This window comes from Aotus nancymaae, unplaced genomic scaffold (assembly GCF_030222135.1).
Source record: "Aotus nancymaae isolate 86718 unplaced genomic scaffold, 86718_ANA_hifiasm-v0.15.2.pri h1tg000029l, whole genome shotgun sequence".
Classification (NCBI taxonomy): Eukaryota; Metazoa; Chordata; class Mammalia; order Primates; family Aotidae; genus Aotus; species Aotus nancymaae.
Genome location: NW_026988442.1, coordinates 28,018,573 through 28,046,507, shown reverse-complemented (window position 1 = coordinate 28,046,507; position 27,935 = coordinate 28,018,573). Strand labels below are relative to the sequence as shown.

The window sequence follows — 27,935 nt, the reverse complement described above, 5'->3', positions numbered from 1 at the left end:
ATATTACGTTTCTAAAATTCATCCATGTTATTGCACGGAGCTATATGTAGTTCTTTCTTTGCCACCGCTCTTCTTTTTTGTCAATTTTTAAATTTCTTTCTCTCTCATTAAACTTTTATTTTAGGTTCGGGGTACCTGTGCAGGTTTGTTAAATAGGGAAACTCATGTCACAGGGGTTTGTTGTGCAGACAACTTTATCACCCAGATACTAAGCCTAGTACCCAATAGTTATTTTTCTGCTCCTCTCCCTCCTCCCAATCTTCACTCTCGAGTGGACCCCAGTGTGTGTTGTTCCTCTTTGTGTCCGTGTGTTCTCATCACTTAGCTCCTGCTTACAAGTGAGAACATGCCATGTTTTGTTTTCTGTTCCTTCTTTAGATTACTAAGGATAATGGCCTACAGCTCCAGCCATGTTCCTGCCAAGGAGATGATCTTGTTCTTTTTTATGACTTCATAGTATTCCATGGTGTATATGCACCACATTGTCTTTATCCAATCTGCCATTGACGGGCATTCAGGTTGATTCCATGACTTTGCTGTTGTGAACAGTGCTGCAATGAACATACGTGTGCGTGTGTCTTTATGGGAGGATTTCTATTCCTTTGCATAGTACCCAGTAATGGCATTGCTGGGTCTAATGGTAATTCTGCTTTTAGGTTTTTGAGGAATCGCCACACTGCTTCCCACAGGGGTTGACCTAATTTACACTCCCACCGGTAGTGTAAAAGCATTCCCTTTTCTTTGCAGCCTCATAGCATCTATGATTTTTTTGACTTTTTGACTCCTACCTCCAAGCCTTTGCACTTGCTGTTCCTGCTGCCTGGAACACAGGTGGGGCCCACTCCCTCACTTCTTTGAGTTATTTGCTAAAATGTCATCTTCTCTCCCTCCCTCCAGGGATGTGCTGGCCCCAGCACTCCCTGTTATTTAGTCTGTTTTGTTTTTCTCCACAACTCTTATTATTGTCATAGCAGCCGTTCCGATGAGTTTGAGATGATACCTCGTTGACCACCACTTCTCTTTGGTTTTCTTGGAATGTATGTAAGTTTTTTTTCCTCTGCTTCAGTTTCACATTTCTGAGAAATTAAGGTTAGATAGTGGGGGAAGGAACTCCTTTTCACTTTTTCTAGTGTTTTGGGTCTCTAAGGTCTTTTTATGTCACTATGTCCCTCAGAGAGCTAGCAGAACGAGGTTCTTTTTTTTTTTTTTTTTTTTGAGATGGAGTCTTGCTCTGTCACCCAGGTGGAGTGCAGTGAAGCAATCTCACTCCACCTCCTGAGTTCAAGCAATTCTGCCTTAGCCTCTGGAGTAGCTGGGATTATAAGCGTGTGCCACCACAACCTACTAATTTTTGTATTTTCAGTAGAGATGGAGTCTCGCCATGTTGACCAGGCTGGTCTGGAACTCCTGACCTCAAGTGATCTGCCTGCCTTGGCCTCCCAAAGTGCTAGGATTACATAGGATTACAGGCACGAGCTATCGCACTCACCCGACCAGAGCGGGGTTCTTAATGTCCTCATTTAACAAAATAAGAAATGGAGGCTCAGGGCTCTGGAGGAAATGACAGCGCCATGGTCGTGCCACTGCACTTCAGACTTTGCCCTCTGCCTATTTCATGAGGGAAAATGAGATCACAGGAGAGTCCATTGCTGTCTAGTCTGAAAGGAGTCGAGGAACATGAATGAACAATTGGAACTGGGCTGTCTCTCACCCGTGTTCTGGCCTCCGTTCACTGGCTGCCCCACTCTGAATGTTGGTGTGGCCCAGGGCTCTGTCCTTGTCCTGGTCTCCATCCACATACCCTCCCTGGGTGATCTTGCCCCATCCCAAGGCTTTCACGAGCACTTATATCCTGACGATGGCTACATTTCTATCTCCAGGCTGGCCTCTCCCTGGAACCTCAGGATTCTGGATGTGACTGCCCACTCCACATCTGCATTTGGGTATTTAATTTGACACTGAACATGGCTAAAACCAAATACTCCATCTTCTCCACCAAGGCAGCACCCCACTGACCCCACCATCCTTCCCATTGTGGTTAATGCCACCTCCAAAAATTGTAGATTATAGGCGTGAGCCACTAAGAGAGTCATATTTAACTCTATTTCTCCCCTAGTTCTTCTGCACATCCTGCTGGCTCCATCTTTAGAGCATATCCAGAATCAACTGTTTCTCTCCATCTCCTCTGGTACTACCCTGGCCCAAGTCATCAACGTCTCTTGCCCGGACTAGTGCAGTATCCTCCTCATAGGTCTTTCTGCTTCTGACCTCACCCCACTGTTAGTTTACTACCCATTGAGTTGTCAGAGGGATCCTATTAGAACCTAAGTTAAGTCATAGCTCTCCTCTGTTTAGAACCTTCCATGGTTCCCACTTTATCCAAAGAAAAAGCCAAAGTCCTGTGGTCACCTATATGGCTCATACACCTGGTTTCCCTCTCCCTTCTAACTGCATCTCGACTACCCTTCCTTCTTGCTGTTTCTTGAACAAGCAGACACACCCCTACCTCCAAGCCTTTGCACTTGCTGTTCCTGCTGCCTGGAACACAGGTGGGGCCCAGTCCTTCACTTCTTTCAGTTCTTTGCTAAAATGTCACCTTCTCAGGGAGGCCTTCTCTCACCCTCTCCAGGGATGTGCTGGCCCCAGCGATCCGTTATTTAATCCGTTTTGTTTTTCTCCATAACTCTTACCACGATCTGGCAGACTTTGTCCTCAACTTAATGGGGTCTTTATTGATTGTCTCTTCTGCCCCTAGAATGTCAGCAACAGGAGGACACGGATTTGCGCTTTGTTCACGATTCTAGCCCCAGTACCTAGAACAATGCCAGGCACTCACGGTGAGGTTTCTCTCAACCTGGAGTCCAAAACAGACACTGGAGATATTCATTCATTCAACTGTTATTTACATGTGCCTGGTGCTGTTTTAGCACAAGGAAACAAGATTCCCACAGCCCACTTGCAACACCTGGGCAGTGGCTTGGCATAGCATCACAGAGCCATCTGGGTGGCAAGCTCTGGCCAGTAAGGTGGAAGCAGAAGTGATGTATAAAACTTCTGGTTCAGGGCCAGGCATGGTGGCTTATGCCTGTAATCCCAGTACTTTGGGAGGCCGAGGTGGGTAAATCACCTGAGGTCTGGAGTTCGAGACCAGCCTGGCCAACATGGTGAAACCCCATCTTTACTAAAAATAGAAAAATTAGCCAGGCATGGTGGTGGACACCTGTAATCCCAGCTACTCAGGAGGCTGAGACAGAAGAATTACTTGAACCTGGGAGGCGGAGGCTGCAGTGAGCTGAGATTTTGCCACTGCACTCCAGCCTGGGCGACAAGAGCAAAACTCTGAAACTCCGTCTCAAAAAAACAACAAACAAACAAATATCAACAACAACAAAAGAAAAACAAAAAAATTTCCAGTTCAGGCCCTTCAAAGGACCAGGCATCGTTTTCGCTTCCTCCTTTCTCTTTCTGCTGCTGGTTTGTGGTGTGAAAGCAGCCAATTTGGCACCCATGGTGAGGATGGTGGAGCCACAAGCCAGAAGGAGCCTGGGCCCGACACCATGAGGCCCCCATAACTGTCTTAGCTGATTTATTCCTGGATGTGATGTGATGGAGAAAAACACTTCTATTTTTAAAAATCTATTAGGATTTGGGTCTTGTCACAGCAGCTAGCCTGCATCCGAACACAGTGGGCTTGCTTGGGTTCCTTCCTGAGCCTGTTTTCTCATCTATGAAATAGGGATGACAATGATAATCACCACCTCGAGGGACAGTTATGAGAATCTGATGTCATATTCAACAGTGCCTGGCACAGAGCATGCACCCAAAAAATGGGCGTGATGCCTCACCCCTGTAATCTCAGCACTTTAGGAGGCCGAGGTGGGATGACTGCTTGAGGCCAGGAGTTCAAGACCAGCCTGGGCAACATAGTGGGATCCCCATCTCTGCAAAAAATAAAAATAAAATTAGCCAGTTGTGGTGGTGTATGCCTGGGGTCCCAGCTACTTGGCAGGTGGAGACGGGAGCAGTGTTTGAGCCTGGAAGGTCGAGGCTGCAGTGAGCTATGATTGCGCCCCTGTACTCTAGCCTGGGTGACAGAGTGAGACTCTGTCTAAATAAATAAATAAATAAATGCCCAAACTTTCCCCCTTCTCAACAAAGTCTCCAGAAATGGAATTTGCCCTGGAAATTTGGAAGGCAGGCGACGGCTTAAATGGCATTTGGAGAGGGTGTGGCTGTTTGTGTTTCTGCCGGCTGTAGAGGAAACCAGCAGCTTTCAGTAAAAGTTACCACTGGGGTTGCCAGGTGTCTGGATTTGGACTGGACAGCTTTATTTCTGAGCTCCGAGTTCTGGGAAAAAAAAATAACCCAGACATATAAATGTGTGTCCAGTATGTCTGTTGAAACCATCTGGCATTCCTGGGGGTAAAATTTCAGGATATTTCATCCAGGTCGATCTCTGCCCTTGATGGAATTGCAGAATTTACCTTCTATGTATGAATCTATTTCTGAACACTTTTCTCAACTTTTACTCCCAATCCTGCCTTCATGTTATAAACCTTAGGTCTCTGCTCCATTAGGAAAACAATAGGGTCAAGACCAGCAGCCTTCCGAGGCATCTGCATTTGAAAAGTAGCAAGAGGTCAGGTCAATGCTTATTTGAAGGGATAGGGTCGCCTGGGCAAGGTGCTCACGTCTGTAATCCCAGCACTTTGGGAGGCCGAGGAGGGTGAATCATCTGAGGTCAGGAGTTTGAGACTAACCTGGCCAACATGGTGAAATCCTGCCTCTACTAAAAATAAAAAAATTAGCTGGGTGTGGTGGCAGGTACCTGTAATCACAGCTACTTGGGAGGCTGAGGCAGGAGACTCACTTGAACCCAGGAGGTGGAAGTTGCAGTGAGCTGAGATTGTGCCATTGCACTCCAGCCTGGGCAACAGAGCGAGACTCTGTCTCAGAAAAAAAAAAAAAAGAGAGAGAAAAGAAAAGAAAAAGAGAGACAGAAAGAAAGAAAGAAGAAAAGATAGGGTGACCATATGGTCCAAAATGGGATGTTACACATTTTATTATCTTTTAAACAAGAAGTCTAGAGGCAGGGTGGTTTTGTGGTTGGTTAATTCAGGATCTCAGTGACATCAAAGATCCAGATTTTTTCCATCCATCATTTTGCACCTTCAGTGAGTCAGAAGTGTTCTTTCTCAAGGTCTCAAGATGGCTGCCACAGCTCCAGGCGTCACGGCTTCACCCACTTACAATAGCAAATACCCATCTAAGGATCGGGCAGCACACTATACACTTTGGATCTATTAAATATTTTACTCTGCACAACAATCCTGTGAGGTAGAAACTCTTACTGACCTCATTTTACAGATACGGATATTGAAGCCCAGAGAGGTTAAGTTACTTATACAAAGTCACACAATGAGGAAGCAATAGGAGTGGGATTTGAAGCCGGTCTCTGGTGCTACAACAATGTCCAAAAGCTGGAGAAGGAGGCGTGCATGTCAGTGGCAGAGTGGGATTGGAAGTGAGGGTCCTACATGTTTTCCTCTCTACTTCCTCAAAGCAGTGTCTCCAGTGCCTCCTGGCACAAGTATGATCCGGCAAAGCTCTGAAGCCCTGACTTAATCTGATACCTATGATGCTTGAATCAGACCTTGAACCAGAGCGCTCTGGAGAATGTGCTTCCAACAGCAAGGCTTCCTTTGGAGAAGTTTTGACTCGGGCAGCGGGGGGTAGCTCAACTCTTTGGAAGACAATTATATTTTGGTCAGAAGAAGTGAACCCTGGGCTGTGTGTCCAGCGTTGGTTTGGTAGTCCAGCTGTTCTAATTCCAAGGGTGGAGAGGCCTCCCTCCTCTTCTCAGACAGCTGCTCTTGGTTCTCAGAATGAGGAAGAGCCTGGCTCTGGGCAGCTGATCTGACTTTTGAGAACTCATTTGCATTTGGGAAAGGATAGCACCCCGGGTAGCGCTGTAACTCACTTCTCAACTGGCTCATTCAAGTTGGGATGGGGAAAAAAAATCACCCATTGTTTTTCTTTGCTTATCTTAATTAGTTTTCCTCTTAAACAGAGCTTAGGAAGGGGCCTTCAAATCCTCAGTCTGCAGAAGCTGACAGGGGCTTGTCAGAGAATAAGAAACTCTGATGTTTCCAAGCAGCAGAATCTCATCCCCCTCAACTGTGAAACTTACACAACAGAAATGAAATGGTATTTCCCACTATTTGCGAAGTACATGGCAACGGAAACTCTAAAATTGTCCCTGCAAAGGAGAATTTCCCTATCATTATCATCACTTTTTTTTTCTTCCCCCTGAACTGAAAGTTTTTTTTTTTCCTCTTTCCTCTCCGTTCTTTTTGAGAACATTACCCAGTTACCGGCTGTTTCAGGCCCTGCCCTAAGACATATACATGGCACTGATGGGCTCCCCTCTAGATATCCTGGAGGGAATGGGTGAGAGTGATGGGGAAGAAGGGAGCAAAGATCAAAGCTGAAATGGGGATAGGAAGAGAAGATCTTCCCCAGCCTGACTGCTTAGTCATGTTTGGTTCAGGGAGTGGTCTGTGCCAGGATTAGCTGGGAGGCAGCCAGGTTTTGAAGAGAGGGAGTCCCCATTGATGCTGCCAAGGCTGAGGCCCCTGGCTGGTCACGACACAGGGGTAGTGACCTGAGGCAGAGTCCCGGAGGTGCCACCAACCAATGGTGCTTCCCCAGACCCATCCCTTGCAGGCCGTAGAGAAGCTGAAAGGACCTTGTTTATTAGTTTATTGTCCTTCTCTCTCTGCTTTTGACTGGACACACCAGGAGGCCCTCAGTGTACACTTGTTGAATGAATGACGGAAAGAACTTGCTGTCTTTATCCTCATCAGCCCCCTTGCTGGAATAATGCTGGCACCACAAGGGCCTAAATTGTTGGGGTGCTCAGTGCTGCAGCCTCAGGACCTTGCCCGATGCCCAGTGTGTGGCAGGTGCTTGTGGCAGACCCTTTCAGTTGCCCACCCCAGCTAGCTCCTCTTCTATCTTGATAAGAGACCCCAAGTTGTCCAGGCAGCCATGTGCCAGGGGACGAAGCAGGTCTTTTCTAAGTAGATGGTGGCAATCTATGCCCTTGGTCAGGGACTTTTCTAGGGTGACCATAGGTGCCAGTGCTGACCTGCTGGGAGCTTAAGTTTATTCCTCCAAAGGGAGAAGCACAGAGGAGATAGAGGCTTCTTTGTCCTTTTCTTTCCTGCATTGGAGGTGTGTGAGGAGGCCATGTTGCTGTTTCAGCAGCCATTTTGTGCTTCCGAGGCCCTAAAGCTTGGGAGCAAAAGCCACCGTGCTGAGGATAGGAGGGTCAAAGGTGCCATGATCCTTGATGACATCATTAAATCCTACACCAGACTCAGGAACCAACTGCCTCTGGACCTCTTGCTAAATAAATAATGTCCTTATGCTTTAAGCCATCAGTAGCCCATTTTTTTCTCCTTGCCACCAAATGCATACTATTAGATTCAGCATTCAATCCATGCACTGAAGAAACGAAAGACTTCACTTATTGAGCACTTACTGTGTGCTCTAAGCACTCTCCATGTATTCACTCAGGAACCTTGCAATGGCTTTATGATGTTGGTACTGGTATTCTTATTAGCTCACAGATGAGGAAAGCGAGGCACAGAGAGCTTAAGTATGTTACTAAAAGCTGTATCATCTTTTAGTGCCATCATTACCACTGGAGATGGGGACGGAAGTGGAAACATCCCAGCAGAATCTGAGGAAGTAACAATGTATAAAACACTGGGTGGGCCAGGGATGGGAACCATTCACAATGTGGAAATGCTTTTAGGCTCTGTGGGCCAATTCTTGGGTGAAGTGTGGGATTTGTGTGTGAACCTGAAGCTAACCTTCCTCGGTCATGGGGTGAAAAGGGAACTAACATTTGCTGAGCACCTACTGTGTGCCAGCTATCTGTGTCTGGTACTTTATAACAGTAGTTCTCAACAGGGGGTAATTGTGTCCCTGGGGATATTTGGCGATGCCTGGAGACATTTTTTTCCGTTTGTTTATTTTTGAGGCAAGGCTTACTCTGTTGTCTAGGTTGGAGTGCAGTGGTGTGATCACAGCTCACTTGCAGCCTTGACCTCCTGGCTCAAGCAGTCTTCCAGCCTCAGCCACTCCAGTAGCTGGTACTACTACAGGTGTGCACCACCATGCCCAGCTAATTTTTTTTTTTTTTTGAGACAGAGTCTCCCTCTGTCGCCCAGGCTGGAGTGCAGTGGCATGATCTCGGCTCACTGCATCCTCTGCCTCCTGGGTTCAAGCAATTTTCCTGCCTCAGCCTCCCAAGTAGCTGGGATTACAGACATGGGCCACCACGTCTGGCTAATTTTTGTATTTTTAGTAGAGACGGGGTTTCACCATGTTGGTTAGGCTGGTCTCGAACTCCTGACCTTGGGCAATCTGCCCACCTTGGCCTCCCAAAGTGCTGGGATTACAGGTGTGAGCCACCATGCCTGGCCGGTGCCCAGCTAATTTTTAAAAATTTGTTGTGGAGACAGGATCTCGCTATGTTGCCCAGGCTAGTCTCGAACTTCTGGGATCCAACAATCCTCCCACTTTGGCCTGCCAAAATGCTGGGACTAGAGGCCTGAGCCCCTGTGCCCAGCTTTGGTTCTCACAGTTGGGGAGGGAGTGCTGCTGGCATCTAGTGGGTATGGTATGCTGCTGAAGGTCCTAAAATGCACAGGACATGCCCCTCCCCCAACAAAGAGTTAAGTGACTCCAAATGTCAATAGTCCCAAGGTTGAGAAAGTCTTCATTGCATAGATGTTGCTCTCACAGAGACTCCCCTTTTACAGATTAGACAACTGAGGCTCAGAGGGATAAAGCGTCCTGGCCAAGGTTACCCTGCCAGTTAGATTTGGACTGGGATACAAATACAAGCCTGCTTTATTCCATGGTCCATGATGTTCCCACTACGTTTGCCCTCGTGGTAGATAGAATTAATTTAAAGATGAGGAAACTGAGGCTCAGAGAGGTGCTGTTACCAGTTTAAGTTCACAAAGCAGAGCTATTCCAGAGGCCTCTATTATTTTGTGCAAAACTCAGGAATAAAAAGCCAGCTACCTTTGGACACAATTGACTCCACTACCCAAACCTGACAGGCTCACCTACCTCACGTCCTTTCCTCCCTGCCCAGGGGAACTTCACCCAGACCAAGGCCCAGATCAAATGCTACCTTGCCCATGATCTCAAAGAAAGAAGTCTGAGAGGGCAGAAGCTACCCCATTCTCTCCCTGTGTCCTTAGGCACTTACAGTATTGAGAGGCCGATGGCAGAAAAATCCTAGGCTTTTGGAACAGAGAAAAATAAGCAATGATGTTTTTGCCCATAAAATGATTATGGCCTAGATGGGGATACTATATAAATCACTTTATCCCCTGCATACAATCTCTGGTCTGCAACACAGGTGGTTAGGAATTGTATAGGACGTTCAAGAGTGGGGCCAGGCCAAGCGGGCCATTCACACATGCAATAATAATAAGAACAAACATTTACAGAGAACTTTCTAGGTGTTGGGCGCCATGCTAAGTACTTCTCATGGAACCCTGTGCAGGACCTTGGAGCTAGGTACCACGATCATTCCCATTATACCGATGAAAACACTGAGGATCTTGAGACAAGGAAGCCAGCCCGAGGCCACCAGTCCAGCAAGTGGGGAGCTAGGATTTGCACCTGAGCAGCTGACTCTAGGCTCCAGAGCTCCCTCCCCTAGCCATACCTTCCTATAGGCGGGTGAGGACATTTGCCAAGCGGCTTGATGATGATCAACGTCGCCCAGAGCAACATGACAAGCAGCTGGGTTTTCCAAGGCCTTATCCCAGGGGTGGGCGGATGGAAGGAGGAGCAGGCAGGGTACCTGCCACATGATCGATAACTCGAGAGCAGCTAATAATTTCTTCTGGGAAAGGTGGAAAGGGTAGGGTCACGGGGCCAAGAAGTTTAGAAAGAAAAAGATGGGAAAGGGAAAGAAAAGTGAGAGCGAGCGCGCGCCACGCACATTCCTTTCCAAGGTCGTGGCAGCGCCGAGGGCACCGCGAGGGTTCCCGGGAGGGGCCGCCCCTCTGTCTGCCCGGGGCCGCGGGGGCGCGCGTGGCGGGGTTGGGTAGCCCCCGAGCGGCTCAGCCGAGCGCTTTCCCAGCCCGGTGTTTACTCTGCCCGAGTGGCGGCCGGACCTGCAAGCGGGAGCCTGCGCGCGGCGGGTGTCGCGTGTACCGGGTGGGAGTGGCGTCGCCCACGGTGGCGGCAGAGAGTCGGGGGGGGGGCGCCACGCGTCCCGGCGCGGAGTTGGGGTGCTCGGCGCGGCGTGAGCTCGGCCTCGGACTCCGGCTCCGCGGGCCCCTTCCGGAGGCTCCCGCCCGACCCCCGAGCTTCTGACTGAAACGCCGAGCGCCGCGCCGCGTCTCCCAGGGCCCCGTGCACGCGCAGAGCGCCTCTGCGGCCGAGCGCGGCGTGGCACTTGGCAGACGCTCCCTGGCGCGGGGGTTGGGGGGACCCGCCGTCTGGGAGCCCCGAGGGCCGCCCCCTCCCGCCCCTCGCCCGGCCCCCGCGCGCTGCCTCCGCCCCCCTCCCAGCCGCGCAGCCCCCAGTCCCGCCCGCCGCGCCGGGAGCCCGGCCCGCCGCTGAGCCCGGCCCGCCGGCGCGCCCCGTCCGGGATGGGGCGCCTGGACGCCTGAGCCGCCGCTCGGCGCGACCTCCGCGCGGGGGAAGGAGCCGGCGCCGCGCGGCCGCGCGAGAATGGAGGCGCCCAGCGGCAGCGAGCCCGGCGGCGACGGGGCCGGGGACGGCGCCCACCCGGACCCGCGGACCCCCGGCGCCGCGGCGCCCAGCTCCGGCCAGTGCGCGGCCGCCCGGGAGTCCGAGCGCCAGCTGCGCCTCCGCCTCTGCGTCCTCAACGAGATCTTGGGCACCGAGAGGGACTACGTGGGCACCTTGCGCTTCTTGCAGTCGGTGAGTGTCGCCCGGCAGCGCAGGGACCGCTTCTCCTCCAGCCGCTCGCCCCGCTGCGGTCCCCACAACCTGTGACCCTGGTCCCCGGGGGTGGAGAGAGCCGCCTCGGGGGTGCCCCGCGGGGCGCGCGGAAAGCGGGGGCGACCGAGCTCCTCCTGAGCGGTCCTGTCGCTTCCCTCCCTGGCCGACGCGGAGTCCTGCCTCAACCCGGGCTCTCCCTCATTCCGCTTCCCCGCGGCGCGCGCTGCCCTTTTGTCTTTACTTCCCCCCTCCCTGCCTTTCAAATAGTTTTAAAATTAGTTACATCCGCGTTGCAGGGGCTCTGGGACCCCGGCGCCGGGAGCTGGCACTCCTGCGTCTTTTACCCGGGAATAACTTCGCTGCCCGGTGCACCACTCATTTAGGACAGACCGTAGGAACCCCAGAGCCCGGCGTCCCTGCGTGTTGGTGGAGTCGGATAAAACCTGAAGCTCAGAGGAGGGACTGGGATTGACAGAACCCCAGAGTAGAATCCCCTCTGCACACATTTTTCCTGCAGTTCTGGGAGAGTGGGTTTCGAACTCACAACTCGGCAGTCCAGGCTCCCTAACCCCATTCCACCCCCACCATCTTCAAGTGAAAAACCACGGCCTCAGACTTTGTAAAATAACAACGAGCACTTACTATGTGCCAGGCACCTTACACGTGTCATTAATTAGCAGGTTTGACCTTAACAGGCGGCCTATGAAGTAGGGACGAGTATTTCCCCCATTTTAAATTTTTTGATTTTTTTTTTTTTTGAAGTGGAGTCTCCCTCAGTCGCCCAGGTTGGAGTGCAGTGGCACAATCTCGGTTCACTGCAACCTCCGCCTCCCGGGTTCAAGCGATTCTCGTGCTTCAGCCTCCTAGTAGCTGGGATTACAGGCACGCGCCACCACCCCAGGCTAATTTTTGTATTTTTAGCAGGGAAGGGGTTTCACCATGTTGGCCAGGCTGGTCTTGGACCCCTGGCCTCAAGTAATCCGCCGGCCTCTGCCTCCAAAGTGCAGCGATTACAGGCATGAGCTACTGGGCCCGGCCTCCCCGGTTTTTAAGACTGGCAAAGTTTAGCTCCAGAGAGGCCGGGTAACTTGCCTGGGATCGCACAGCTGATTAAGTGGAGGTACTGGGCTTTGAACCGGGATGATCCCAGCTGGTGTTCTAAACCCCTATTCTGTGCTGGATTTTTCTTTTGCTTTTTTTCTGCGAGAGGGAGGAAGGGGCCATTTCCCTACTCTCCTAGGAAGTGAGAAAAGTGGCGGGTGGGGGGATGGAGTTGGGAGGGGGCAAGGGGCTGAGCCTTGGATAGAAGTTAGGAGACTCGAAAGGCTTTAATCTCCATGCCTCCTGCTGGGCCTCATTTACTCCCCTTCTCTGCTCTAGGAAGTGTTTTAATCCTGGCTCTGGAAGGGCTGGTGTGGGGATGGCTCTTTCAAAGACCCTAGAGCCGGGCTCCCTAGCTCCCAGTCTTTGGAAGAAAGAGGGAGACTCTGGGGTCCTCTGGGGCTCCCTATGGCTTAGGGATGCGGCTGAGGCCTTGTAAGATCAGAGTTCCAACTCGGGGAGGAGAGAGAGAGCCCTAGACTACAGCCTTTCTGCCTGTGAAAGGAGATGTATTGGGCGGAGAGGGGTGTGGGAGACCGGGTTGTGCAAAGGCATTGAAAACCATTTGGCCAAAGGACACTTCCAGAAACTCCTGTAAGAAGAAGGCAAGATTGGCTCTCTTTCCCATCCCTCCTTCTCTCACAGTTTGGGGCAAGGGGAGAATTTGTTCAGTTTGAAGCTGACAGTTTCTGAATTAAATATGTAGACAACCCTGGTGTCTCTGAGCAATGTCAAATTCCAGGGAACTCCTGACTTCTTCTGAGCCACTCCCTGCTCCTCTGCCTGGAAGAGAAACAGGAAATACAAACCAATTTTTATATTAATGGGAAAGAAAATATACCCCTTCCTCCCACGCCCCTGTCCTAGATGGTGTGTTTCATTTCAGAAGAGATCTAGATTGTGTTTAACTGTGGTTTTAAGTCATCCACGTGTAGAGTCGAAGGAAGCTGGAATAATGGAAATTGATTGGAGCCAACCATTCTTATTATTCAAAAAACAGGAAAAAAAGATTTCTCTGCTTTCACATTATCTCCTTGACACTTTACATTTGCTGACTTCATCACATTTTTCTTTTGGTATCTGATATGTCAGTTCCTGAGATGAATTGGTTCTGACTTTGATGTGTGTCTTGGACCAGTCATGCTACCTGTCCTGACCTCGGTTTCCCCACCTGTGAAACAAGGAGTGGGGAATCCCGGCTTTCTTTCTGCCTCGTCCTTTTGTGTGTCTCCAAGCTGGTGCCAGAAACAGACTGATTGTGTAACCTGACCGGCCATACATTGTGAGCCACAGGAGTCCTCTCTCATCTTGCCCCATCAGGAATGGCCCCTAAACATCCAAGGCACATTAGTTTTCAGAACTAACCTGGGGCTTAGAGCTTCAGGAACTGCTAATTACCAGGCTTTCCATGGCTGCAAGGCTGGCAGCCTCAGGTTGTGATTCTCTTCTGTCTTCCCACTCTCTCTTCTCAGCCTTTATATTTGCTAAGGGATTTTCCCCGCTGTCTCCGGGCTTGGAAGAATGCACGGTAATCCCTCCCTGCTTTTATTTCCATGTGGTTAGAGGCAGGCCTTCAAGGACCACCCTGGCCTCTGTGTTTCCCTGGTGCGAAGGTCCATCAGCCAATTGAAACTGTGGAAAGTAACCCCTTGTGATAGGGGCCATGTGTGGCTTCTGCCCTCAAGGATAGGTCAGTGTAGTGGAGGGTGGCCAAATGGGTGTTTAAAAAATACAATCCAGGTACAAGGCTCTGGAATCAGACTGCTTGATGTTAAGTCCTTGGACTTGTGACCTTGGGCAAACACCTTAACCTGTTTGAGCCCTATTATCCTTATTTGTAAAAAGAAGGATGGTAATAGGTCCTATTTTATAGATTTTTAAAGAAGATAAGTGAATTATAGAAATTGATGTAAAGCACTTAGAACAGTGCCTGGCAGTAAGGTATATAAATGTTGGTTATTATTGTTGTTATATGAAAATTAAATAATACAGATAATTAGGGCTCTGGGATTTCAGCATCCAGAGAGCAGGGGTGATCAGGAAGGGCTTCCTGGAGGAAGTGAGGTCTGAGTTAAGTCAGCACTGAGAGGAGGATGGGGACTCTGAGTGAGTTTTCTTTTGACCCCCCTGGACTCTGGCCACAGGAACCAGTCGTTTTGCTTGGTTCCAGGCCGAGGGTTTTGTGGTTCCTCCAGAATCTCCCCATCTTACCCCGTATCTCCTCCAGGAACTGGATTACACTCCCTCCCTCATCTCCAGGGAGTCCTGTGAGTTTGGTGTTTTGCGTGTGTTTATTAAAGAATCATGAAAAGGCAGGGACAGCCCTTTCATAGAGATGCTGGATGTTTCATAGAGATCCCCTTGTGCTTTGGGCACCGTTAGTCATAGTGAAAACAATGACAGTCATGGCTGTGCAGGAAGTGACACCGGTTCATCACTTGCCATTCTAAGCACTATGCATGTGTCAGCTAATTTAATCTTCTCTGTGAAGCGGATGCTGTTTTTATTCCCCATTGAGAAGTGAGGAAACTGAGGCAAAATGAATCTAAGTGAGCTGCCCTGGGTCAGGTGGGCAGTATTGTCAGGATTTGATCCTAGGCTGCCTGACCCCAGAACTCATGTCCTCAGCCACTTCATAGACTGCCTGTGGCTGATCCAAGAAGGACTTGGGCACATGATTTGTTAAGGTGGCAGAACTGGGATTCAAACCCAGGTTGTGTGACGTTTCACCTCCGCCTGCGCGTCCTCCTGTTACTTCCCCTCTGTGACTCCTGTTCTCTTTTCCACAGCATGGGCAGAACTGTGGATGGATAGAAATGGCAGGCTGCCGGGTTCTTGCACTGGGCTCCGGGTCTGTTCATGACATGAGGGTTGAGTGAGGCCCTGGAGTCATGCTGCTGGTGTTCAAATCCAGGCTTTCTCCCACCTGGACTGTAGGTGACCTTGGTCTGATCACTGACTTGCTCTGTGCCTTGGTTTCCCCACCTGTCCAATGGGCACAGTGTAGCACCTGCGTCACAGGGATATGGTAAAGCTTGGATAAGCCTGAGGTCAAAGCTGTTAGAACAGTGCCAGGTGCATTGGCTGTTTGGAATGCTGTGCAGGTATTTTGGGGATATGCAGCTCTTTGGAGCTCAAAGGCCCCCCCACACCCCTAGAGGAGGCTGAGTAAGCCATGGGCCCACCTGCCAAAGGGAAGCATCTCAGGGGCAGGTGCCAGCAGCTCCCATAATGGGTATGCCAGCTGGGCAGTGGCTGGAAGAGAAGAGAGGGCCTGGGTGGGTGGGCAGAGAGACCTGTGGGTAGGGGTAGGTCAGCACCTCCCTGAAGGTCTCCCAGTGGCTGAGGACACAGAGCTATAGAGACACAGAGGGTCTGCCCGGAACTGGCTGGGATGGGGTCTCTGAGGAACAGGGATTGTGGGCACAAAGCTCCCAGAACGCTTTCTGTGGTTCTGCTTTTTGGAGGGAGGAGACCAAAGTTTTTCTTCTCATTGGAGCTCCCCTTGCCAAACAAGAAACTGTGGTTTTTTTGTTGTCACTATTTTTTTTTTCTGTTTTTAAAGAATCTATGCTCCTAGTCTCACACTAGGGAGAAATGCCACGGGTGGTGGAGGTGGGGGGCAGGTCTTTGATCCCACAGTCATTGAGACAGAGTGACCTCCCCAGTGACTTGGGGGGATTTTCACGTGGTCCTCGTGAAAAGTAGGATGCTGAGAGGTATACATAACACATTCTTTTGGAAAACAAACAATAACCATAATATGCACATGTATGTTGTATGTATAAGGGGACAGGAGGTTGGAGAAAAGTTTGGAAGGATGTGTGTCTTAAGGAGAAAGGCAACCAGGAAGATGAGGAAGTACACACCTGTTTATAATACCCTTTTCATCTAAAATTATGCATATATGTGTGAATATATTTTTTAAAAAGCTGACAGGAAGAATTGTATTTTCAGCATGGTTATTAGATTAATGCAGTAATAATAGTGGTAATAACTTGCTTATATTTACATACTTGAAAGCCCTGCTTGTAAGTTCCTTATGCATTAACTCAGAAGTTGCAGGTATTCTTATGCTTCCTGTTTTACAAATGAAACAAAGACACAGAGAGGCCAGGTCAGTTTCCCAAGGTCACATAGCCTGACAGAGCTGGCATTTGGACCCGGGGAATGAGGCTGCGTGGCCCACATTCTTCACTGCTATCCCGAATTGCGCCAACATGAGGCTGTGTTCATGAACAGAATTACCGCCCCTGTGAGACCCCTGGGTTGCCCAGGTGGGCAAGAATTTAGTGGAAAGGTCCACCTTATTTTAATTTTTGGACGCCGGAGAGCCTGGAGCAGGCCACCTTGTGTCAGACTCATCGTCATCAGGAAATCAGTGAAAATCTTTTGATGATAATAACCTGAGTGTCAGCAGGAGTTAGATGGGTTCCATTTTCCTTTCATGTATGGCAGTCAGAGAGCTCCGTACAGGTGGGGCTTGGGAGTCATGCGGCTGGTGCCATGCTCTGTACAGGTATTTCATATGAAGACGTGAGACTGCTTTTCTCTGTTGCGGGTATTTATGGAGCGTCTGCTATATATTCTGGGCAGTGTTCTGGGCCACGAGAATGAAGTCATCAACAGGTCCTTGTCCTGATAAGAACAGCCTGATGGGGATGCTACACTCATTCTTCAAATAAGCCTTCTGGAAGCCTACCTACTTTTATTCTGGTGTTTGTCCTGGTAGCAATTTAACTGTCACTTTAAGAAGAGGTGAATGGGGTTGTCGTCTCTGGCTTTTGATACTTCAGGGCACCCCTTTCTTGGAGAAAAGATACTCCTTTATCAGGCCAGTGAGCTGAAGATCTGTTGGGCTTGGGGCCACTCCCTCTGATAAAGAAACCCACATCCTATTTGCCTCACAGCCACTCTCCCTTAAAGGTTTTGCAAGAGTTAAGTGTTTGAAGCAGGTCATGCCTGGCTTCCGGAGAACCTGACCTCTCGGATTTTTGGGGCTTCTTTTGTTTTTGCCAACAGACACAGGCATGCTGACTAGAATCCTGGAAGGAGTTGGGTGATAGGGTAGGCTGCCCCTCCGACCAATGTGCTGTGTCTCACAGCTTCATTCTCCAGGCATGGGGCCAGGTCAGCGCTGATTCTTGCCCTGTGTTTAGGAGACAGAGATCTTGAACAGAAGCCAGTTGGGTCATTGGGTCTGAATCTCCTTGTTTTGCAGGTGACATGAGTTGCGGCCCCAGAGGGGAGGTGAGCACCAGTTAGGAGCAGGAGCCACACAGTTTGTTAGGGAGAGAGCTCGGTGGCCCACATCCTTCTCTCGGAATTTGTGTTTTAACTAGGATGAAAATTCCCTCTTTTTCTTTTTGAGATGGAGTCTCATGCTGTAGCCCAGACTGGAGTGCAGTGGCACGATCTAGGCTCATTGTAACCTCCACCTCCCAGGTTCAAGCAATTTTCCTGCCTCAGCCTCCCAAGTAGCTGGGACCACAGGCACGTGCCACTGCGCCTAGCTAATTTTTGTGTTTTTTAGCAGAGATGGGGTTTCACCATGTTGGCCAGGCTGGTATCGAACTCCTGACCTCAAGTGATCTGCCCGCCTTGGCCTCCCAAAGTGCTGGGATTACAGGCGTGAGCCACTGCGCTCTGCCAAAAGTCTCTCTTGAAGAGGTTTCACAGGGGTCATTTCTGGACCTAGCAGTTGATCTGGAGCAAATCCCACCACTCTCTCAGCCCTTAGCACTATTGACACACAGGGCTGGATCGTTCTTTGCTGTGGGGTGAGGGGGTGGGGGCTGGCTGTCCTGTGCATTGTAAGATGTTTAGCAGCATCCCTGGCCTCTACCTACCCGATGCCAGTAGGACTCCTCTTCCCCAGTAGTGACAACCACAGATGTCTCCAGATATTGCCAAGTATCCACTGGAGGAGGGTGGGGGTGAAGAATAGCCTCCAGTTGAGAACCACTGGGCTAAAAGCTCCTTTGACTACCACCTGTGCTCTCTGACCATCTGGGGGCATTAGCATGCCTGTGTAGAAACACATGAGATTGACTTGTAGGTGTTTACGTAAGTAGCACAATACAGTTTGCTCTTTTCACCCAGCAGAGTGTCTGGGAGGCTCCCTCTCTTGCAGTTCCTGATTTAGAGCACAGACTTTCGAGCCAGCTGTCTTGGGTTCAGATCCCAGCTCTTCCCCTGTGTGACCTTGGGGATGTCGCTTTGCCCCTCTCAGACCCAGTTTTCCCATCTGCAAAATGGGGATGACCATAGTCCTCCTAGGGTAGCTCTGAGAAGTGAGTGCAGTGACTGTGTGGATGCTCACCCCTCCTCCTGGAGGAAGCCCCAAGGAAGAAGTGGAGCCCTCCAGCCTCCCAGCCCTGTGTGGATTTTTAAGCTTCTTTTTATTTTCTTCGATCCTCGAGGACCAGAAGGGAATCTGTCTGCTCCTCTTTTGTCTTGTGGTCAGGCACTCAATCTGTGTTTACCCGCCTGGTTCCTTCCCCAGGGTGGAACTGACAGATGATCCCTTGATTCTGGGCCAGGGGAGGCGAGGCTATTTCAGGCTGGCGGGACTGGAGCTGCTGAAATCTGGTGTAGGCAGGTGGCCATTGGCCACCAGGACCTGGGGTCTTGTGCTTCTCCGGTTGCTGGGAGGGTGGGTGGCTTCTGTAAAGAGCATCTCTTAGGAGGATTAAGGCCAGGGTCAGGGTGTGGGCAGTTGATGCTTTCATCTACTAATTGACTTATTCATTCAATAAATGTCCGTCCAGCACCCATTGTATGCCAGGCACTGTGCTAGGTGTTGGCATGTGGCTAGAACAAGACAGACAAGGTCTCTGCCCTCAGGGAATCTTCAGACATTGCAAAAAGAAATCCCTTGAGAAAAGGACCAGAGTTGTCATAATAGGGACATCCACTGAGGCCTTGCTGTGGTCCAGGTACTGTGCTATGTGCTTCTTGAGCCCTTGCAACAACTCTGTGAGGTCAGTTTCATCATTGTACCTATTTTGCAGATACGGAAACTAAAGCCGGGAGAGGTTGAGTAACTCGCTTGAGTCCACATAGCTGGGGAGTGGATGCTGACAGAAGATAAAATGAGGTGATGTTGGTGACAGGGATGGTGGCATCTATTTTAGATGGCATGAGAAGGGAGGCTTCTCTGGGGAGATGACATTTGACCAAGTCCTGAAGGAGGAGAAAGAGTGCCCAGTGGAAAGAGTGGAGAAAAGTGTGTTCCAGGTAGCAGGAGCAGCAGAGGCAAAGGCCCTGAGGCAGGACTGTGCCTGGCTTGTTTGAGGAGCAGTAAGAGGCCAAGGTGGCTGGAGGGGAGAGAAGAGGAGATGAGGTTGGCATTGTTGGCAGGAACCAGGTGGCATGGGCCTCCGATGCATGGTGAACAGTTTAGGTTTTATTCCTTGTGGTGTGAGGAGCCACCAGACGGCTTTTAGTTGGATCTGGCATGCTCAGTTGGTGATGTGGAAACCAAGACTATGCAGTGGTCTTACTAAGGTCTCAGAAGCCCCCTCCTGTCTCCTGCCTGCATGGGAGGGGACTGGGCCTACCCTCCCCTCCCGCAGCAGATCCCCTGCCTGCTCCCAGGCTGCTGTGTGACCCAGCACTGGTTCTGTCCTCTCTTTGAGTTTCAGCTTTCCTGTGGGTACTGTGTCACCAAGTAAACAGGGCAGGCTTCCTGGAGGATGCCAGTGAAGCCCATCATACCCTGAGAGGAGTTTGGGCCCCTATTTGTGGCTGGCATGTGGATGAGATGAGAAGGCAGCTGCCTCTGGGCTGGGAGGGCTGTTGATGTGAGATGAACCTCTGCTTCCTGAGACTGAGGAAGGTGCCCTGTGTTTTCTGTTCAGGAAACTCATTTGCATAATTAAAAACTGTTTGGCGGGATCGGAACTCCACCCTCCAGGCATAGACATCATAACAGCATTTTACCATCTATTAGCTCTCACCTCTGCCCTGTGGGGGTGGGTTTTTCAGGCCCACTTCCTGGGTGAGGAAAACAGCTGCAGAGAGGGAAGGGGCAAACTGAGGATGCACAGCCAGGAATGGCCAGGGCCACTGCGGTTGACTCTTTTGATCTTGCCCTGGCCTCCCACATTCTGTTCTCCTTATGCAGCCAGAGGGAATCATTGAGACCCTAATCAGTTACATCTCACCTGGAGTGAAAGCAGTCCTTAGATTGGCCTGGAATGTCGCACAAGACCTGCCCTTCTTGCCTCTCCCCTCTGCTCTTTTATTAGTCCTTTTTCCCTTTACAGTCTTAAAAACTGAGATATGATTCACACACCATACACCTCACCCTTTCAAAGTGTACGATTCAGTGGTTTGGAGAGTATTTGCCAATTTGTGCAGTTATCCCCACTCTCCAATTCCAGAATCTGGGTAGCTCCTACTCAGATTAGTGGGTGAGGGGTCACCCACTTCCTCTAACCTCATTTGCCCTTTCCCAGATGCACCTGCCTCAGGGCCCTTCCACCTGTGCTGTCTGGAATGTGTCCCTCCATCCAGTGTTCCTGTGGCTCAAACCTTCACCTCCTTCAGGCCTTTGCTGAAAGTCACGTTCTTGACTGAGTCTTTTCCGACACCGCACCATCCCCACCTCACCATTTCTTATTTCCTTTTCTTGCATTGTTTTTCCCCATTAGCTAACACACTAGACATTTTACTTATTTATTGTTTATCGTCTGCCTCCTTCACCAGAATGTCACGGGAATGCCAAGAGGATAGAGATTTTGATCTGTTTTATTCACTTTGCCTCTCCAACACCAAGAACAATGCCTGCCACATAGTAGATGTCCATTAAATATGTTTCGAATGAAAAAAATGCTTCTAGGACGTGCCTGTGTTTTATTACATGATGTGATTGTTTTGAATTATATAACTGCTAAGCATTTTTGTGCAGACTTTTGGGGACTAAGATAGTCTGATGTCTTTTGACTTTGTGGGTAGGTGTGAGCTGAGGGGATTTGGCACAGGAGAGTTTTTTACAGTGTGACATTGTGCTCAAGTGCCCAGGGGCCTGGCCAGATTGTCTGGGTCTGAATCTCACCTTTGCCCCTCAGCCACTGTGTGACCCTGGGCAAGGAGCTCTCCCTCTCTGAACCTTGGTTTCCTCATCTGTAAAATGTGTTGAGACACTTGGCTCACTGCCTGGCACCTGAGCAGGCCCCAGTAATTAGTCGAGGTTATTTTTAAACATTCTGTTTTAGAATCTTAGTATTTCCCTACTTTTTGCACAGGGACAGTTATAGCATCTCATCTCGAGTGCCCTGCCTGAGATCCTTCCTGGGACTTGAAATAAGCAACTGAATTCATTTTGACCAAGTGGTCCCTTGTCCTGGACATTGGTCTCTGCACTCTGAAGGCTGTTGGGAGTAACTGGGATGGCTGTAATTTGGAGCTAGAAGATGCTGTTCACTCTCTTCTCCGAGCAACCCATCCGAAGACTGAAAAAACAGATTGGTGTCTTGAAAATGCATGATGGCTCCTCCCATTCTCCTACTGTGAAATCCCTCCATGAACCTGAAAGGGCACAGAATATGGTTTTCCCCACTTACTGGGTGACGCTATTATACATCCTGTTTCATTTACAGCCTTGCAGTTTTGCAGATGAGGAAACTGAGGCCCAGAGAGGGTGAGGTCACTTGTCTGGGATCACACAGAGATGGCATATTAGTTATCTGTTACTGCTAAATAAATTACCACACATCTAGTGGCTTAAAATAATGCCTGTTAATTACCTCGAAGTTTCCGTGGCCCAGAAGTCTGGGTGCTGTGTAACTGGGATTTCTGCACAAGGTCTCAGGCTGCCATCAGGGTATTGACCAGGGCTGTGATCTCATCTGATGATTGGAGTGGCAGATGGTGGGGTGGGGGCATGGGAGGGATCTGCATGGGGTTGTTGGCAGAATTTAGTTCCATGCATTGTGGATCCGGGGCCCCATTTTTTGCAAGGTATTGGTTGGTGATCATTCCTAGAGGTGCCTTTGGGTCTTAGGGGTATGGCCCTGTCACAACATAGCCACATCACAGCCAGCAGGTGAATCACTTGCTTCGAATCTCTTCCTTTAGAAAGGGCCCAGAAGTGCACTCTTCTCCCCGCTTTATCCCCCCTAGGCCTCTTTTAAGGCTTCATCTGATTAGGTCAGGCCCACTCAGTCACCTGATTTGGAACCTTAATTACATCTGCAAAATCCCTTTATCTCTGTCATTTATCAAACACAGTCACATTGACAGTCCCATGTATATGAAATGGGAAGGGCTCCTCCAGGGCACTGACACGGGGCAGTAATCCTGGGGCCATCTCAGGGTTCTGCCCACCAAGGATGGTCAGTGGTGGCTTTGAACTTAGGATTATTTGACTCCAAAGCCCATGTTCATGACCACTGTGCTTTATTTATTCCCTCTTTGGCCCTGCCCAGAGTGACCCCTGAGTGAGGTGAACTGATTGGCTGTTGGCCTCATTCTGGCTCATTCTGAGCGAGGTGGGGCAGGTGGGATGTATTATAGGATGTAGCTTCCTCTCTGGTGTCTCCAACACAGTTCACAGACCCCTTGCATCTCTCTTTTGTTTTGAGACAGAGTCTCACTCTGTTGCCCAGGCAATGCACTCCACTGCAGTGTCACAACTCAGCTCATTGCAACCTCTGCCTCCTAGGTTCAAGTGATTCTCCTGCCTCAGCCTCCCGAGTAGCTGGGATTACAGGTGTGTGCCACCACACCTGGCTAATTTTTGTATCTTTAGTAGAGATGGGGTATTGCCACATCGACCAGGCTGGTCTTGAACCCCTGACCTCAGGGGATCCACCCACCTCAGCCTCCCAGAGTGTTGGGATTACAGGCATGAGCCACTGCACCCAGCTGTCCCAGCATCCCTTGAAATTATTTGCCAATTGGGTTGTTGAGGATGAAGCTAGAGCGTCTACCCCAGCCTGGTACCCCCTTTACCTAGGAGTGTAGGCTTAGACCTGGCCATGGGACAGATGCCTGACTGCTTTCTCCCAGGGGACATTTACGCCAGATGTCATCTGTGCTGTTTACTCTGAGGGTGGGGTGAGGAGTGAGGAAGCCCATCTGATTGCATTGATCTCCACATATTAAGGCTTTTCCAGATAACTCATTGTTTAGTGATTTCTAATTTAATTCTTTTGTGCTCAGAGAATATATTCTGTGGGTTTTCAATCCTTTGAAATTGATCAAGACTTGGTTTATGACCCAGTCTACCTTAGGGACCATTCCATGTGCATTTGAAAAGAATGTGTCTTCTGCTGCTGTTGGGTGCAGTGTTGTACAAATGTCATTTGGATCAAGGTGGTTGGTAGTGTGGCTGTGATCTGTATATCCTTACTGATGCTTGGCCTCCTTGTTCTGCTAGTTATTGAGAGAAGGCTGTGGAAGTCTCCACCTGTGACTATAGATTTATGTTTTTCTCCTTTGAGTTCTGTCAGTTATTACTTTTTGCATTTTAAAGATCTGTTGCCAGAAGTACACATTTTTGATTATGTCTTCCTGGTGAATTGACCCTTTTATCATTATGAAATGCTCCTTTTTACCTCTGATAATGCTCCTTGTCTTGAAGCCTATTTTGTCTGATACTGCTATAGCCATGTCACCTTTCTTCTGCTTACTGTTTTTCATTTTTTTCCTTTCTACCTCTGTGTCTTTATATTCCACGTGCATCTCTTACAGGCATCATATAGTTGGGTCTTGTGTTTCTAAATCCATTCTGGCAGTCACTGCCTTTTAATTAGACTGTTTAACTTATGTATATTTAATGTAATTACTGACAGGGTTTGGTTTAGATCCAACACCCTGCCATTTCATTCTGGTTTGTTTGCTGGGCACATTAACAAGCACAGGGAGTCCTCTTCCTCCCCCATCCTCACTCTGCTGGAGGTGGAACATGGGGGTTAATCGAATCCCAACTCCTTATGATGGCTTAGAAAGTATTACGTGATCCAGCTTCGACTCACTGTGCAGACCTCATCTCCCCGCCTTGTTCATTCTGTCCTGGCCCCACCAGACATTTTTCTGTTCTTTCACGGCACTCAGCTGGTTCCAGCCTCTAAGCCTCTTCCTTTGCTGTTCCTTTTACCTGGAGCACTTGGAACCCTGATTTGTACCAAGGGCTTCCCTTTCTCTTTCAGCTCTCAGCTCAAGTGCCACTTCCACGAGAGCCTTCTAGTGCTTTTCTCTACACCACTGCACTGATTTTCTTCTTGACCTGTCACTGCCTGGAATTACCTCGTTGATTTACTTGTTTAGTATCTGTTGCTCCCGTTAGAATTATAAGTCTCATGAGGCCACAGCCCTTGTCTGCTGTGTTCACGGCCAAGTCCCTGGCACTTAGCACATAATGGGCACTCTGTTAGCATTTGTGGCAGGAATGAGTGAATGAGCAAAAGGGTCTGAACTGGGCCCACTCTGTGGCAGAGGCCTTCCTGGCCACGACTCTGTCTTGGGAGCGTGAACCCCCTTATGGGGGCAGCTACAGCCTGGGCTCCTTGGCCTCCTGCCCTTACCACACCGGGGAGGGCAGAGGGATTGGAAAGTTTTATTTGCCACGTCAGGGAGCGCTGGGTGGTCCCAGCCACCAGCCAGTGGCCCACCAGGCTGTTGATTGGGTGGTTTTAAAGATTTATTTCCTCTTGAACACAAAGGTAGTAAATACAGTGGAGGTGTGACTGTCAAAAGCACATTCCCTTATGTCTATTCGGCTACAGGCGCACTTATGGAATCCAGTATGGTAAAATGATATTTTGTGTGTATACCTGGCTGCATATATTCTTCATTTCCACATACATATGGCGGTCTAGGCACAAAACCAAGCATGTTGTATTTCTGGGCAATTTAGTAGGTTTTTTCAAAGTTAACTTTTTGGTAGCTTTTTATTTGATCACTCCCCGTCTCCCTTTCGTTTCGTCCTCCCTCCCGGTCATGCACACACACGTTGTTATTATTTTGATCCATTTGAGAGTAGTTGCAGACAGGATGCTCCTAGAAACTTTGGCATGCATCACTTAGGAAGACAGACATTCTCTTGTGTAACCAAGTGCCTTGAACAAAATCAGGCAAGCCAATGTTTATACTAAATGATACAATGCACAGTCTATATTCAGACTTCACCTATTTCTCCCCAAGTGTTCCCCATACCCATCTCCTCGCCCATCCCCACCCCGGGTCCAGGATCTAGTCCTGGATGACGCGTTGTATTTGGCCATCATCTCTGGTGATTTTGATTGTCCTCAGTAGAAAGTCTCCACTGAGATGTGGCTTTGCTCATGCTTGTCTCAGACCCACCACTCACTGTCTCTGTGACCTCAGGCAGCTGATTCTTGGACCTCAGTTTCTTCAGCTACAAAATGGGGACATCTCTGTTCCTACCTCATAGACTTGTTCCCTGGTTCCACATATTGTATTGAGCACCTACTGTGTGCCTGGCCCAGATGCTGGGATGCAGCAGGATGCAGGGCAGGCCGACATCTGGGCCCTTGAGGGTAGAATATAGCAGGTGGGTGGTGGGTTCAGAGCCGGCTCCCTGGGACGCCTGCCACGTATGGCTGTGTTTGCTATTACTACGCTTACTGTAGAAAATTTGGGAAATAAGATAAGTAAAAAGGTCTCACCCTTCCAAATAGCTGTTTCACCTTTGGGTGTATTTCCTCTTTGTTCTTTGCATTTGATTTGAGCCTGGGTGCGCAGAGATGACAGCAGATACTGCTTATGCTTACTTCCTCATGTGACTGCTAAACACTCTCCATCAATAAGCCTTTGATGGCTTTGTAATGAAATGTGGGGGCTGGGTGATGGCCACTGTCCAGCTCAAATCATGACCGCCTACCCACTGTGTGGTCAGTGGGCCAGCTGCTCCATCTGTGTGTGCCTCAGTTTCCTTATCTCCTAAAATAGTGCCCCCATCTTAGATTAATGGGGGAATTAGGTGAATTAGGACTTGTAAAGCTATCAGAACAATGCTTGGTGTAGTAAGTGCTCCATATATATTAGCTGTACTTATAAGAATTATTATACTAATATATAATTTAATAATAGCATTCTAGTAAAATTATTATTTAACCATTCCTCTTACATTGGGGCATTTAGATAGTTTTCAGTTTTTCATAGTGACTTTTCATGTGCATCTTTGTTGATTGCTACCAGTTTTTTTTTTTTAATCAGTTTAGTAACTGAGGGCTGAAGAAACCTGGGTTTTGGACCCTTCGGTCCTTATTAGCCCAAAGAAATGATTGGCACTAGAATCTTGGAATCAGGCTGTTGCAGCTGCAAGACACCAAGACATCATCTTATCCAATCATCTCACTTTTCAGGAAGGGGAAACTGAGGCACAGAACTGTTCAGTCACTTGGTCTGGGGTTACCAAGCGAGTTTGTGGCTGAGGTGGAACTGAAATCCAGGTTTTCTAACTCCTAACCCATGATAGTCTGCTTTTGTCCCAACAGCTAAGACTCCCTGGAGGACCGAGAGGGAGGTTTAAGTTGTATCCAAATGAGTTAGATGAATCTTTTGCCCTTGGGGATTCCCTTATCTCTGGGAAACTTCACTTTCAGATTCTTGGACTTTAGTGATCAGTAGTGTGAGGTGTGTGTGTGTATCCAGGTCTGGTGAGCAGTGTGCATACACGTGTGTGTGTGCGTGAGTGTGTGTGTACATGTGTGTGTATCTGATTCTGGTCAGAAGTCATTGATTGCACCCTTGCTGTGGGCTGGGCCTTGTACAAGCTACTGAGGACACAGATGTGATGAAAGCAGAGCCCCTCACTTTATGATCAGAACCACTGGTTCCAAATATGGATTCCTAAGCCCAGGTTAGGCCCATACGTGGGTTTTGTCAGCCTGCACAGTGTTTTAAAATGTTTTGTTTAAGCTGGGTACGGTGGCTCAGGCCTGTAATCCCAGCACTTTGGGAGGCTGAGGCGGGTGGATCACCTGAGGTTGTGAGTTCATGACCAGCTTGGCAAACATAGTGAAACCCCGTGTTGAATAAAAAGTAAAAATTTTTATTTGGTTGCCAACACTGAAAAATCAAGACATTTGATATAAAACTCCATTATTTCTGGCTTTTGAGTAATCAGAAGATGTATCACTTGCACTCCTCCAGGCAATGTTTGGCTGGACCTGAAGAGAGCTGCCCCTTCTGCAGGGCACAGGGCTTCAGTCTTCGGTTTGCCACAGTCTCCACCCCTCCATAACATGTTCCTAACACCGAGACCAAACATTGGTTGCCATTTATTATCACACTTGGCCTACTGGTTTTTAATTTTTTTTGTTTTGTTTTGAGGCAGAGTCTTGCTCTGTTGCCCAGGCTGGAGTGCAGTGGCACGATCTCGGCTCATTGCAACCTCCGCCTCCTGGGTTCAAGCGATTCTTCTGCCTCAGCGTCCCAAGTAGCTGGGACTACAGGTGTGCACCACCATGCCTGGCTAATTTTTGTATTTTTAGTAGAGATAGAGTTTTGCCTTTTTGGCCAGGCTGGTCTTGAACTCTTGACCTCAGGTATTCCACCCGCCTCGGCCTCCTAAAGTGCTGGGATTACAGGAGTGAGCTACTGTGCCCAGCCAATTTTTCTTTTTTTTAATTGAGATGAGAGCTTGCCTTGCTGCCCAGGCTGGAGTGCAGTGGTGTGATCATAGTTCACTGCAGCCTCCAACCCCTGGGCTCACATGACCTTCCCACCTCAGCCTCCTGTGTAACTGGAACTACAGATGCGTGCCACCATACGCAGCTAATTTAAAAAAATATTTTTTTTTAGAGATAGGGGTCTCACTATGTTGCCCAGGCTGGTCTTGAACTCCTGGGCTT

The 27,935-nt window shown here is 49.2% G+C and overlaps 1 protein-coding gene across 1 annotated transcript in view; it reads left to right on the top strand.

Annotated features, from left to right (window-relative positions):
- The first annotated feature begins 10,623 nt into the window (after positions 1-10,623).
- The window catches only part of PREX1 (phosphatidylinositol-3,4,5-trisphosphate dependent Rac exchange factor 1), a 204,313-nt gene continuing 187,001 nt past the window's right edge, over positions 10,624-27,935 (top strand). The window contains exon 1 of the mRNA XM_012467409.3: positions 10,624-10,986. Within this exon, the coding sequence (XP_012322832.3) occupies positions 10,774-10,986 (213 nt within the window). The 5' untranslated portion in view covers positions 10,624-10,773. The remainder of the gene's footprint in view (positions 10,987-27,935) is intronic.